At 44.4% G+C, this 14,570-nt stretch overlaps 1 protein-coding gene across 1 annotated transcript in view; it reads right to left on the bottom strand.

Annotated features, from left to right (window-relative positions):
* Nucleotides 1–1,513: 1,513 nt before the first annotated feature.
* NSF (N-ethylmaleimide sensitive factor, vesicle fusing ATPase) overlaps nucleotides 1,514–14,570 on the bottom strand; it is a 55,523-nt gene continuing 42,466 nt past the window's right edge. Inside the window, exons 18-21 of the mRNA XM_052699524.1 lie at nucleotides 9,611–9,745; nucleotides 8,968–9,081; nucleotides 3,535–3,590; nucleotides 1,514–2,996 (exon numbers count right to left, since the gene is read on the bottom strand). Coding sequence (XP_052555484.1) covers nucleotides 2,987–2,996; nucleotides 3,535–3,590; nucleotides 8,968–9,081; nucleotides 9,611–9,745 — 315 coding nt within the window. The 3' untranslated portion in view covers nucleotides 1,514–2,986. The remainder of the gene's footprint in view (nucleotides 2,997–3,534; nucleotides 3,591–8,967; nucleotides 9,082–9,610; nucleotides 9,746–14,570) is intronic.

Below are 14,570 nucleotides of genomic sequence, written 5' to 3'. Positions count from 1 at the left end.
CGTACAGAGAGCACAACACTCAAACCTGTGTCTGGAGAGAGCCAGACCAAAATTCAGCCCCTCTTCTGCAGAGCCCAACAAACAGCTACCGGGTTTGAAAGCATCTGCTTTCTGAAACAAAGAGCACAGGGAGCTCTACGAAACCTCCACAGCTCAGCCATCAGCTGCCGGATCTGCGTTCTATTTAACCTATATATTAAAACCCTGTGTCTGGAAAGAGCCCAAGTACCTGACTTTCAACAAAATTCCTTTTGTTCTGTTTTCTGTTGTTTCATTGTTCTTCTTGTTTTTAATCGAGAAAAGGTATTTAATATTAAATAGAACATTTATTGCCTTGTAATTATTTTACTGTAGTCAGGTATTCTAGCACTGAATGGAAGACCTTTTTCCATCAATCTGCTGTATCCAAAGTTTTGTATAAAGTTGTAGAAGTCAATTGTTTTTTTATTTTATATTCAGAAAATTTCTCTTTTTATAAGCATTATTTATTATACAATGTATATACTTGAGTTAACTAAGATTATATATTATATAAATATATATATTTGGAGAAAAATATATTTCAACTTGCATTTTTTTGTGGTACGTCATTAAAAAGAAGGTTAAAAAAAAAGAAAAAACAAAACCATGCAATTCCCAGAGTGTCATTTGCCTCAAAATCCTTTCAGTTCTACTGACTGATACCTGTGGGAATGGTGGCTCTTCTCCATTACGCTCAGTGACGGCCACACAAAAGCAGGACAGTGATGGTAAAAAGCAGCCAGTAGATGAGATTATAAGCAAAGATCTCAGCCATCAGCCACAGGGTGCCACCTCTGTGCACACACCACGTTAATCTGATCCCCCACATCTCTTTCTTCCCAGAACAGCCACCCCAGCACCTTCAAACACGGTAAGGAAAGGGACGAGGAATCTGGCCAATGCAGCTCAAGGCAATCCAGGTTTCACTACAAAACCACCCTGCCCAGGCACAGCAGGTCATTCTCTTCCGCCACCTGCAGGAAACTCCTCGAATGGAGGCCGTGGAAGAGGTTGAGCCCATCACTTTGCTCAGGTTTTCCAACCCGGACTTCTTGAGCAGTGACGCAGCGTCCATTCGCACACACACACAGCTGAGGCTTCCTAGGCAGTGCCACAGAGCTGGAATGGACTGAGTGGGCTACAATGGCCTTCTTGGGCAGCTCCAGCACTACCTGTGGTCTGCCATCCAGATTTTGGGATCTCTTTGTTCCATCTGCGTTCAGTACAAACTGTTCAGCATCTCTCTGGCCACCAGCAGCCTGGGGATCACTTTCCTGTCTTAGAAACTTAGAATATTAAGGTGGGAAAAGGCCACTAAGACCAAGTTCAACCACTGAACTATCACCACCATGCCCACTAAACCATGTCCCTAAATACACTGACCCCATCTTGCTACAATCAGCCTCTGTCCTTTACACGAGGGAGATAAGCAAGCCACCTTCAAGCACTCTAGACAGACAGCTCTGTTTGACTAACGCCAAAGACACAGGTGTCTCCCAGTTGTGCTTTTTTATTGAATCCATCAATGTGCAATTGAACAAGATATTTATTCATCAATACAGCTCTGGACATAGACACAATAAGGTTTACATCATTTACTCTGAAATAAGTTAACGAGTGTTGCTGTCACGAGGACTAGCAGAGGAAAGAAAGGAACAAAGTCACAAGATCATACACAAAATGAGAGGGAAGAATAACCACTGGGACTCGCAATGTCATCACAACACAACAGCACTGCCAAAGGAAAAGAAACCAGAGCGCAGTGACTAAAACACTCTGATTGCCCTAAATATGCAATAAGGACTGCAGTACCTTCACCTTTGGGCCTGAAAATATGCAAAGCACCCTCCTTCCCTGGGAACACCTCGCTGGATACAAGCTGCTAGCCCTTAACAGCATGTCCTGTCAAGTCAAGGAAGCTACACTGACTAACACCTCATAAATGGCTTTGATTCTGTGCCCCACCAAATTGAGGTATGTTCCACGAACCTTATGAAACATGTGGAGCCAAGGAACCAGAGGGGAGTATCCTCCTGCAGTCATCATAACAGCACCTCATTGATGCAAAACGACTATTGGGGAAAGACCACAAAGCAAAGTTTGATACATTCCTTAGTTTGAGTGCAAAACCACGGCAGTGCACACCTCGTGCATCCACAGAGCTCGGCTTCACCTCCAAGGAGGAACTGCATCCTGCGGTAAGGCGGCAAAAATGGGATGTAGTGAGGCCAACTAATGCCAAAACCGTCACATCCAGGTACTAATACAGAGCGTTCAGGCTGGAGTCACCACCACTGAGCCTGTTTCTGAATTAAGAACAAGTTTCAAATACTGGATTTGGAAGTTTTTTCCTCTGTTCTGACCAACAAACTTCCCCGCCTTCTTCCAGTCCTTATTATCATTAGCCAGAAAACACCTGGGCATAAAAGGAAATGGCTGTTTGCATTTTGGAAATTCTGGAGTCTCATTACTGTGGTCACTGACTCTGGGTCAGCAGCCCTGCTCAGCGTTCAGTGAGGCACAGGGTGACACAACCGAACAAGAAAGCATTCATCAGATCAGAACACAGAGGAGTACTTTAATAAGCCTTCACCACAGGATTTACTAGAAGTCACATCTTTTTTCCTATAGCAGTAACTGGATGCTGGACATAAGTGAGCGCTAGCTTCAAAACTTACAGAACATTTCCCCCATGCTAAAATCAAATGAGAACGCAGCCTCGCCTGCACAGAGACAGAAGCACAGTGTTCTAGAAGACACTTCCACGTGATATCTGTATATTAAAGACAAAGAATAAAGATACTGTATTGCACTAAACATGCAAATTCCACATTGGGTTCTTGGAAAAAGGGGAGCGTTTCACTTTGTCCAGTGTGTTGAACACAGAAGGGTAAAGATCCCAGTGTATGTTCTCCAGGTTGGTCACTTTTCCAGCTGCTGATCTTGCACTTGGTCCATCTTCAGTCTAGGGAACTCTTGGAAAAGAAACCAAATCCATCAAAAAGCATGCACAGGTACGAAAGCATCATGCACACACAGGGGCCCACAAGGCAGGCAGGACAAGCACTGCTGTGAGCTTCTCCAGCTGGCCTACATGCATACATTAGAAAGTCATTTTCTAGTGGAAAATGCCACTGTGCTCAACCATTCCCTGCGATACCGACAGGGGAAAGGGCAGAGCATCCTTCTCTCAGACAGGAAAAAAAAAAGGAAATCAAAGCTCCACTGTTTAGATAAATAAATGGATTTCAGCTCTAGCAGACTCACTTCCCATTTAACTTCAGTTGTGGTCCAACATCTGAGAACTCAGGCAGGTTCTCAAAGTCTTCAGAACCCCCCCTCCACTCCCCCCCAAAAACCTGCACAGAAAACTGATCTGAAAACCCCTGTGCACAGGAGGGGTCAACAGTCAAATACACCCTCATGCAGGTTCCCCTTATGGGAAGCAGCAGCAGCCTTATTTCTGACCAGAGCACAGAATTTTAACCAATGCTTTAAAATAAGAGCACTTACGTTCCTTCTTCTCTCAGAAGAGCCAAGAATTTTTTCACCCGATACTCAGGATCCATCTAAACACAAACAAAGCAGATCTTCTTTAGCACATGATGCAGCCCCCACGTAGCACAATATGAAAACAATGCCACAAACTGCAAGTTTGGTTCTCTGAGTATCTTTGTTGTGCTGCAACAAGTCCTTTGGTCCAGAAGCTCCACGTTCTGTTTCCACTTGTATATTCTGCCTGTATCTTTAGCAACCCACTGTATCTTTTAACACATTGCTGACAATACAGTGGTTTCATCCTGAAAGCAGTTGATGGCACTATGAAGCCGACTGGTAACATTCCAATCCTTCTATCCACTTGGTGATAAACAAGCAGGTGGCTCTGCTAGAAAGTAAAACTGGGACTTATCCCAGGCAGGGATAAGCAGGGTGAATAAATCCTAAAACAACAGCAGAATTACCTGCGATGCAGGCAGGAAAGAAACAGCTAATGAGAATTTGTGCTGAGGAAAGCTGAAATTGTGCAACCTCCTGTCATGTTAAAATATCTCAGAAAGGTCAGTATCTCAATACCAACTGCTGAATTATTATTATAAGTCACTGAAAAAAGATGATTTGAAGGAACTCAGCAAGGATCAATGAGTGATGATGACGGGTTCTTAACATGCAATGGAATACTGGTACTGTTCAGGGTTCTGTAAGAAATGAAAGGCAACATTACCACCTGGAGCAGTGTCTGAAACGTGTAATACACACTGGAGAGAGTTTAAAGGGCCACGAGGATGACCTGAGCACCTGTCATACAAGGAGAAGCCATGGGAACTAGGAGAAAGAAAGACCCAGCACTGGGATCCTGAAGGTGAACTCTTTCAAAGCGCATAAAAACAAGTAGTGAGGGAGTGAAGAAGAAAAGAGTGGTGCCTATTGACAGGACAAGAGGTCAGAGGCACAAACTGAAATACAGAAAATTACATGTAAATGTAAGAGAAAGTTTTTTTCTTTTAGGGTGATCCGATACTGTCAGCTACAGCCCATAGAGGCTACAGAGAGCCAGACCTTGGAGATACTCAAAACCCAAATGGGTTTGAGAGGAAGGACAAAATACATCTGATCTTTGGCCACGAGTAGCAAAGTGCAACTGAGAGGAATCCCTGATCTTGTCTGGTAAAACCTACAACATTTTGGTAGATATTGGCTGTGAAAATGTCTACTTCTGAAAGGACTTCAGAGAAGTAACTCTGCAGCACAGCAAGACCTCAGACTTGACTTCTCATGTATGATCCAAACTCACAGATGGATTATCCATGAGAAAAGTAAAATAGATGGACAAATCAATAGCTAGGAAGCAGACAATGCTAGCAATACTTCAAATAATAATAATAATAATAATAATTTTGCATTCGAATTGGAGCCAGAAGGGCCTGGTTCCCATGAAGCACTGATGTCACAGAGGATGGTGAGATGTCTGTCATCATCAATATATGCAATCTCTGAAGGTCATAATTCAGTGTTGACCCTGCTTTGATCTTGATAGCTGCATTAGGTGGTATCTTGAAGTCCTTTCCAAGCAGAATGATTCTGAGATTGGAAGATTTTCAGTACTCTGCAAATAAGGCCAAGCAGAGAAGTGCAGTTGTGACAACCAGAGGAACAGTGACTCTACTTAGACAGCTGCACTCCAAAGAGAAGCCCTGCTGAGGGCCAAAGGCAACATCCATGCAACCATCACCAACGCTTACACTGCTGGGAATGCCAATGCCCAACAGCCAAACGCACAAAACAGGAGTGTAGAGCCAAGAAGCCAGAAAAATCACCCATTTACTGAGTGAAGCAAGAATCTTTCACATCTCCAATTTATCCAAGGAACCATGAACACTGGGGTGGTGCAAGACATGGCTTCTGACCACCAACAGAAAGCGGAAAGCTGGAAGAAAACATCTCAAACAGAACAGTCAAAGGAGTCAAAGTCCAAGAGTACTTATCTCTATGACTTGCAGAGGGTATTATCTACCTGCCACGAGTATTATGTACCTGCAAAGAAGATGGCCCTGTTGCCAGGACCTTGGTGCAATCTCAGGGTAGCACAGGAAAGTCAGGTGAACACTCAAAACTCATCACAACCTCAATATGACAGCAAAGGAGCAGTGAATCTCTTCTTTACCAGGAAATGTGCACTAAGGCAATCAGCTGACATTCACACTTGCCAATGCCAGTGTTCCATTTTCTAAATCAAAGATGGCCCTTCCCAATTCTTTTTGCTTAGACACGAGAAAGTGGCACTGGTAAAACCGTCCATCATCCATCCTGACACAGCTTCTACAGAGCCTTTTGGGAGGAACAGCACCTACCTGCAATTTCTTAGCCAAAAGATGAAAGCAAGTAGCTTACTCACAAAATGTAGATGAAAAAGGAGAAGGCTGGTCTGCTCTGAAAGAAGAGTGCAAAGGAGAAGCAGATTCAGGACTTGAGTAAAACTTCGGGCAATCTGTGAAAGGAGAAATGTTTCTATCAAACTAGGTGAGAGATTTTCTAAGAGAACAGACATGTGACCAATTCTGTGACACAGTTCCCACCACTAGGAAGAAACTGGCTGCCTCTCTCTACATAAGGCAGTACCAGCCCCAGGACAAGCCTGGGAGTCCTTAGGAGAAAAAGGAACTTCAGTCCAGAGAAGAGAGAATCCAGCAAGACGTGCATGCCCTTGGATGCTCCTGTAAACCTATCATAAATCCTGAACTCTGGGTGCATTACTTAGTATAAGATAATATACACAGTATTTTAGGACAACTCCTAAAATAAATTCTTAGTATGTTAAAATAATCAAAGCTGTTTGTCTGCAATGAAAGTTTTATTTACGCTAAACAGAAGTTACCAAATCAGGAAATAGTGGAGGTTCAAAAAAGGGCTTTCTGGAAAGGTGCCCGGCTCTGTCGGGTTCCTACTGAGAAGAGCAAGAGCTGACAATTAAGTCCAAGAGCAACAAGATGGGCAGGGAAAATAAGCAGCAGGAACCAGTCCCCTGCAAGAGGAAAAGGTGGCTCACGTATCCAGGATGGGGACGCAGCGCTGGCCAAGGTGAATCATAGAATCATTTGAGTTGGAAGGAGCCCTTAAATGTCATCTGGTCCAAATCCCCTGCAATGAACAGACACCTAACGCTCCATCAGGTGCTCGAGGCCCATCCAGATCTACCCTGGATGTGAGGGCTGTACCTGGCAGCACTGTGAGGTGGTCCAAGAGCACCGCAAAATTAACTGGCTTATCATGAGTGTATCCATTCATCAGATGCTTCTTTCGACAAGAACTCAACATCATGCCAGGACTCACAGTATAAACAAGATGACCGAAGTATAAGACACTGAATGAGAACAGTTCAACATTAAAGGGCAGGAATAGCAATAAACACAGCTTGAGGGAAATCAGACTGCCAGAAAGTGTGGGTTTACAAGGTTTGTACACATGGTGACAAAGCGAGCCAAAGCATCAAAGCAATGTGGTGGTTCACGATACTCCATGAAAGGATTCTGATGCTGAAAGAAGTTGAGCAAGACTTAAATTGAAAACAAACTAAAATCATTTCAACCCTAAACAGGGTAAGAATAGCTACAAAAAGAACATGCTGGGTTTACTCATCCAGTAAAACAAAACACAGACTGAGGGACTGCAGAGAAGGAAGTTGGGTGCATGGTTTTCTTGCAGAGAATTCATTCACTGTGGGATCCAATCACCTGCATTTTGGGAAACAGTGTTCATCACTTGGCATTTTTAAGGATCTCTTATTTCTGATTGAAGCTTTTTTAAAAAGCTCTATTCTAGCCTGGTGGGAAATAAAAAGGATCAGAATATCTCATCTGATAGAATTCCACACTACTGTAAAGCAAGTAAAGCAAGTCAAATTAGACACTGCAGCAATATTCTTCTCTTTAATGACAGCCTGCATTGCTGACCTGTATTTACAGCAATTCTGCAGATGGAACCATGCGAACAGCTCCAATATTTTGCAATAGAACATCCCTGCATTTAGCTTCCATGGGTTATTACATTCAGTTTGGGTGCAGACTGTAAGTCACATTGCTACCAGCCATCTATGTGCAGAAACACAGGCCGTTCATCAGACATCCATGCTGATGCCCAGAGTCACTTGTTAGGAAGGGCACAAACAGGGTCACAGTTCTGCCCAACTTCTCCCAGCCTGTCTGGTCACAGACTTGTCAGCAATGATGGTTATCTGGTTAAAAAATGCACAGTTCCACTCTGCACAGTGTACAGCAGCATGCAGACTCCCTGTCACACTATCATAGGTGTGCACCCACGGTGCCAGGCCACGGATAAGTCTGGGTGAGCACTTTCACCCATAACTGACTTAGCTGTAACCTTCAGTTCTGACAAGAACCAACACTTCAGGTCAGAGCAGCAACAGAAAACATCCTGCATCAGAAGAAGGAACCCATTGTGGAGGTGAACTGAAACGGGCTGCAGCAGAGTCCCTGAAGGCCTGCACCCCTTAAATACATTTAATACATGTGAGCAATGACTTACCGACTTGCCTGTAGGTATGGAATTAAAAGCCAAGGAAGAAGAAGAAAAAGTAATCTAGATAAATGACTTTATTCCCCGAGGTGACATCCAGTCAGAGCATATCCTCAGTGCTGTGCAAGTTTTAACAGAATTGTGAATAGTGAACAGAGGGATACATGACTTATATGCTGCTGAACTACATGCCTCTTAGCTTATGCTCAGCCTCTCCTAGGAAGATCTAAGGACAGTTCACTCAGCTGCACTAAATCCATTTGATGTGAAAGGAGAGCGTGTTGGGAGGGGGGAGGACTCAGAAGGGCGCTGAAATGTCAGTGCAGAGGATTAGGGCTGCACGCTACACCCTCTCATTTTCAGCATGCACACACTGTCGAGCAGCAGCTTGATGGCTGCTTGCAGGCATGGGTGATGGGTGCGGGGGAGGGTTAAGAACTGCATATTTCTGCCCTCTGCAATTATTTTCTTTAAAGTGCTGAAAGTGGAAAATAAAGAGGAGAGCAGCTGAACAGCCTGACAGATTTATCTTCTTTAGGGAAGAGGCACATACACCTGCACAGGCACCTTTTCTTTTTAAAAAAGTAATAAAAATCCTAAGCGATTGCTATCTGCAATCTTAACATGCTGACTGTAAAGAAGAAATTCCATGAAAAGTGAGTTAATCCAATCCCTCCCGCTGCCAGACGCTGTCTCTGAAGAGCAGCTCAAACAGCCCATGGGCACTGTGGTTTTAAAGATCTCTCCCCAGACCAAGACCTGGCGATTCCTTTGTTCAGAGAATTTCTTCTCACTGAAGCTCTTCTCCCAATTAAACCTATTCAAAGACTCTCAAAGTAGGAGTCTGCAGACAACTGGGAACCTCTGAGACTGCTACATTTACTCCAGTCCTGCCTGGATCAGAAAAATTCTTACTTGTAATGACATTTCTATCAGCATCAGCAGCTTCTTGATACCGATCCAAACAGATTTCCCTTTGACGTTCTGTGCAATGGTGCTGCGTTCCTTATCTTTAAAGTTACCCAGGAGCTGGAAAAGAAAGAAAGAAATCAGAACAGCGCCAGCAGGGACAATGTTACTTAGCACAGGGCAAAGTGAATGAGAAGCTAGAATGCATTTTCTAGCTTAGAAGCACGATTTGTCGCAATAAATCAAGACAAGGCAAAACATCCTTCAGTATTCTCTAGGATTTCCACTAGGATTTCCACCATGGCATAGACAGGAAGCCATTTAGAGCACGAATCTGTGAAGAATCTATGATTTCTTTGGCACCAAAGCCCCTTCATTTTACATTATTCCAATTAATGAAAGCTTGGCATCCTCCACTTTAAGTACCTCAACAATATTCATTTTCCAAGGGTACAAAAAGTGGGATCTTTCAATCCACCACAGGAACTTCTTTCCTAAATCTACTGTTCTCTCATTTTTCATTAGTTTACATATGAACAAGTAATTCAGAGAAGTTGTTGGACAGTGTTCCAAGATGCAGATCTACAGCAAAATCACTCATTTCCAGCAAATTTTAAGGTTATTTGTCATCCTTTAATTTTTTTGTCACCTCCAAAGCTTCCATCAGCTGTTCCCCTGTTGCAATGTTGGGTACATGGATCGTGGTGCTGAAAGCATTCAACATTTCCATTTCCTGCAGGACATCTTTGCGACTGGTGGTTCCAATGATCAGGAGCTTGCGACCCTGTCCACACAACAGAGCAAGTGTCAAGAAAGGAGAAACAAGAGAGGAAGCATCCTTGGAATGCTTCAACTCACCACGAATGAGAAACAGAAAATGGATGTGTAAAAACACTAAAAAAATAGTAAGATTACACCTCTCAGCAAGTGAATTTGCCAGCATCAATCATACACATCTAGGATCACGTTCCAGAAGTCCAGCAGCAGGGCTTATAGAGCTAAGAACAAATGAAAAACATCAACTGCCAACGAAAATCAACCTCTGCTGGACCATCTTACAAATGCCATTGGAACACCGTTTGACTCTGCTATGCAGATTCAGACACTTGATTGATGTTGGCTGATGGAAAGATCTGTTGGACTCATCAGCTGTGATCTTTGTGCCCCTTTTCCAATTCAGCACACACACAGCCCATGGGCCAGGAGGTCACCTGGCTGGCCAAGTACCCTTCTCACTGTGCTGCCCAGAAGTTCAACCACTGCTTACAGACAAAGAACGTGAAGTGAGTTCTCCAGGGACACCGAAACTCTCATCTGATTGTGAGCCACAGAAGTTTGATAACCAATGCTATGGAGTGCTCCAGCATTTGCTCTGGACCCAAGGACACGTAATGTTTTTGGCAGTAGCTAAGAACAGGGAATAACAACCTGCAAACCAACTTCTTGAATGATGCAACCTGAGCAACTTCTACACGGACAAAGAGCATGCTTGGTTATAATAAAAATGGAATCTATTTTGAGGGCTCATTAGAGCCTGAAAGATCCCACCAGGAAAAGATATAAACACTACAGAAATATAATTAGGTAAGTTTCACCGACTCCAACTTCAGGTGTCCACATGTGACCTCATTATCAGTACTTCCTTCTTTGCTAACGAAGCCCAGATGACACTTACCTCCACCCAAAGCAACCTCTACTCTGAACTCCCACAGCAACCCATTTTCTAGCTCAGCTGTAGAAAACCAAACTGCTGACAGCCACATTTATTCAGATGAATCCCAAACTTGCTGTAAATCAGGTCAGCAGACAATTACTACACACACAAGAATGACTCTGAGTGACTTATGACCACTTAGGAAAGCCACTGGAATCACTCATTGTGGCCACTTCTGTGAAAACATTAGCCCAGTGCTAAGCATTACTCAAAATACAAACACTGGGAATGGGAGAAGAGGAAAACAGAAATAATTATTCTACTGCGTGAAATCAGAGTGCTTTTATGCTCTTACTTTAAAGACACTTGTCATTTCAAGTACTTATGTCAAATACAGCACTGAGCTGGAGAAGTTGGAGGAAAGCAATGAAGATGCACAGAAATATGGGATAACTTCCCTAAAAGACTCTTGATAAACGACAGGGCCAAGAAGGGAAACGGAGAGGTCCATAAAATCACAGACACTGTGGAGCAGGAGATGAGGGTGCAAACTGCTGTTTCTCATAACAAAAATCACATCATAACAAAAAGCACTATGTGACATCAGAGGTCAGGCTCTGAGCACCTGACCAAGCTGTAGGTGTCCCTGTCCAGTGCAGGATGGCCTTTAGAGGTCCCTTCCAACTTGAACAATTCTATGCTGACCCATCGCATGACTGCATTAAGCACACTCAAGACCCTGAACCACTGAATGGTAGAAAACTCATCAGAACAGATGGCTTCTCTGCAAAGTAGTGCTTAAAAGTTTTTAACTGCCCCACCCAAAGCGTTCTTTTTTCCTTGCTCTCTTCAAAAGCTTTCTTCAACTTGCTACCTCTGAACTTCAACCGCTGGAAAAGGTTACGATACAACAAGCGTAATCTCTGCTGTACCAATTACTAACACAAAAATTGTCAGGAGTTCCCTGTACTTTTCAAGGTTTCAGGCAACTTGCACAGCAAACAACTGCACAACCTACAAGTCAGAAATGTTTTGCCCCAGGCTCTACCACAGAAGCACACAAAGCCATGAAGTCAAACTGAAAAGGCTGACTTCATCCACTGCCCTGCAGTGGCAATACACCACAAGGTATCACTGGACTTATTCTTGATGCTAAGATGTACTGCTGGAGCGTCCCTGATTCCAGATATCCTAAGTGTTTTGATCCTTAATTTCTACAATAGCCATTGCAAAGGCTACAGAAGATCAGGACAGAAGTGAACTTCCAAAAATCAGTCGTAACCAGAGTAACACCAAGTAAGAAGGAACTTGGCTTTCCAACAGCTTGAGATCATTTGATTTCAGACATTATCAGGGCAGCGTTAGGAATAGTTCCTCCATCAACACAGATAAGGTACAGGCAGGCACCTGAGCGTGGTTTCCTCCTGCCCATTTTCTGGTAATGAAAGTGCCCAGTAAGGATCCCAAGGCCCATCGATCAGGAAGTCCTCAGTGAGGGACATAACTTCTGGGCTCCCCAGTACAAAAAAGACAAGGATCTCTTGGAAAGAGTCCAGCGGAGGGCCACCAAGATGGTGAGGGGCCTGGAGCATCTCTGCTATGGGGAAAGGCTGAGTGAACTGGGGCTGTTCAGCCTTGAGAAAAGGAGACTGAGGGGGGACCTGATCCAGGTCTATCAGTATCTGAGGTGTGGGGGGCAGAATGGCGAGGCCAGACTGTTTTCAGTGGTGAGTGGAGACAGGACAAGGGGAAACGGCTGGAAACTGCAGCACAGGAAGTTCTGCACCAATGTGCACAAGAACTTCTGTACAGTGAGGTGAGGAGCACTGGAACAGGCTGCCAGGGAGGTGGTGGAGTCTCCTTCTCTGGAGATGTTCAAGACCTGCCTGGATGCCGACCTGTGCGACCTGCTGTAGGAACTGCTTTGGCAGGGGGTTGGACTCGATGAGCTCTGGAGGTCCCTTCCAACCCCTGCAATTCTGTGATACTGTGATTCTGTGATAACTTGCCCCACTGCCTTCTAGAAGTGGGAGAACCCCAGACCCTCTCTCTGCTACACTGAATTTATATGAGTAAAGGACATAATTAGACAGCTGTGGCACTCCAAGTTCATAAACTGAAGTCATTTTAAGTGACGGCATTCTCAAGCAATATGAGATTGATTCTCTCCACTTCATTTTCGCTTCCTAGCGGGCACCAGATGATTGCACTGATGACCAAACTAGATCATACAAGAATGTAATAGACTGCTACAAGCAAATGAAGTCTCAACATGTCAGCAGAGTCTCAAATTACCTAATTTCAGAGCGTTTCACCAGCCCCGGGCAAGAGGAGCTCAAAACACAAGTGTCAGTGGGTACTGAAGTGCCTCTGTTGGATACCCGTTAGCTGATCACTTCACTTTGACCCCTTCTTTATTTTTAAGTTTTGAGATATCAACAATTCTTCCCATGTAACAGGAGAAAATGCAGTTCCCCAGGTTTACAGGTGTAAATGTAAGATCACCATTGACTCACACTGCTTCCAATTCGCACTGAGTGATGTGGAATCAGGAATGCATATGGGATTATATCCAACAAGGAGATTACTCTCCCCTTTTCTCCGTCAACTTTCATAAATGTGCAAAAATGCAGAGGAGAGGAAAGGGGCTGGGGGCCTCTGGGAGCAGTGGAAGGGCATCCATAGGAATGTTCAAGAGCATCTCACTAAGCCCGACATCTCATAACACTGCACAAATTGTATGTCCAGCTTAGCGCGGGGATGCTGCAATGGTCTTTCACCCTTTGAGCCGATTGTTAGCTTTTCACAGGAACCAGCAGGGAAGCACATGTGAAACCTCTGTGGGGCTGGTGAGCGTCTCCATGCCTTGTGTGACTCTGCATGTCGATGAAGCAGCTTCGGCTTTCGGAGCTGCTGCTGCTTAGTTCTCAGAGAAGTCCTTTTCTCCCGCTCGGCTCCCCGCTGCGACAGTCCTTTTCAGGCTTTCTATCCCCCCCAGCCTCTTCTCCTGCACTCAATTGAAAGAAAGACCCAAGAGAACATGGTTTATTTTCTTCTCTTAGTCCATTTTAGAAAAGCTTTTTAATTGGTTTAAAAAAAAAAGATGCTAAACAAAATGCAGTGTTTTTGGGCTGGTAACAGATACCACTATTTAAGCACTGCTCAGAGGAACTCTCAGTCATGAATTTAAAGCACACCCAGAAACGTTTCTCGTTTCTGTAAAGCCTAATTGTGTTTATTCCCAAAACTTCTGCAAAAGTACAAGAAGGTTCAAGCATTTGCCCTCCGCACACCACGTTAACACACTCGCAATAGGAAGAGGGGAGTCCAGGAAGCAGCCTTCACCAACCAACTTAACATACACCTCAATGCATAATTAATGAGATATCATCCAGAAATGCTCCTTACACACATAGCCTACAGTGACTGCAGGAAGCTGACTGCACATTAAGTATACTCTGCATGAGATGTGACAACGCTGTGTGAATACATAATCTGGGCCACAACGCTGGAGAGGCAGAGCCGCACAGCTGGAACGCTGCTGCCCGCCATCCTCAGCACTCTCTTGTTCCCATTTCTGAGCTTTCCACACCACTTGTGCTCATACTTGGGCCCCCTCTGCCCGTTGGTAGAAGAGGACAGGAATTGTGTCCCCAGCATCTCGACATGAATTGCGTGCAGTGAATTGGGACAGCTCCAGCGAGCTCCATTTTGATGGGGGATGAACAGAAACCACGTCCTGGTTGGGGGTCTGGGTCTTTGGTTGGGGGGTTGGGTCCCTGGCAGAGACCAGAATGGGTCTCAATGCCAAGAAGCTGGCATTGGTTTGACCTCGTGGAGCAAGTTAGCACCACTAATGCTGCTCATGCTCATTTACAGCACGTATCTGCATCTCAAATTACAACCAAACCCACTGGAACCAGCCATCACCTCCAAACAAATTGCTCCCCGAGGG

The sequence above is a fragment of the Tympanuchus pallidicinctus genome, unplaced genomic scaffold (assembly GCF_026119805.1).
Source record: "Tympanuchus pallidicinctus isolate F22 unplaced genomic scaffold, pur_lepc_1.0 scaffold37, whole genome shotgun sequence".
Taxonomy (NCBI): Eukaryota; Metazoa; Chordata; class Aves; order Galliformes; family Phasianidae; genus Tympanuchus; species Tympanuchus pallidicinctus.
This window is presented reverse-complemented; position numbering and strand designations above follow the sequence as displayed.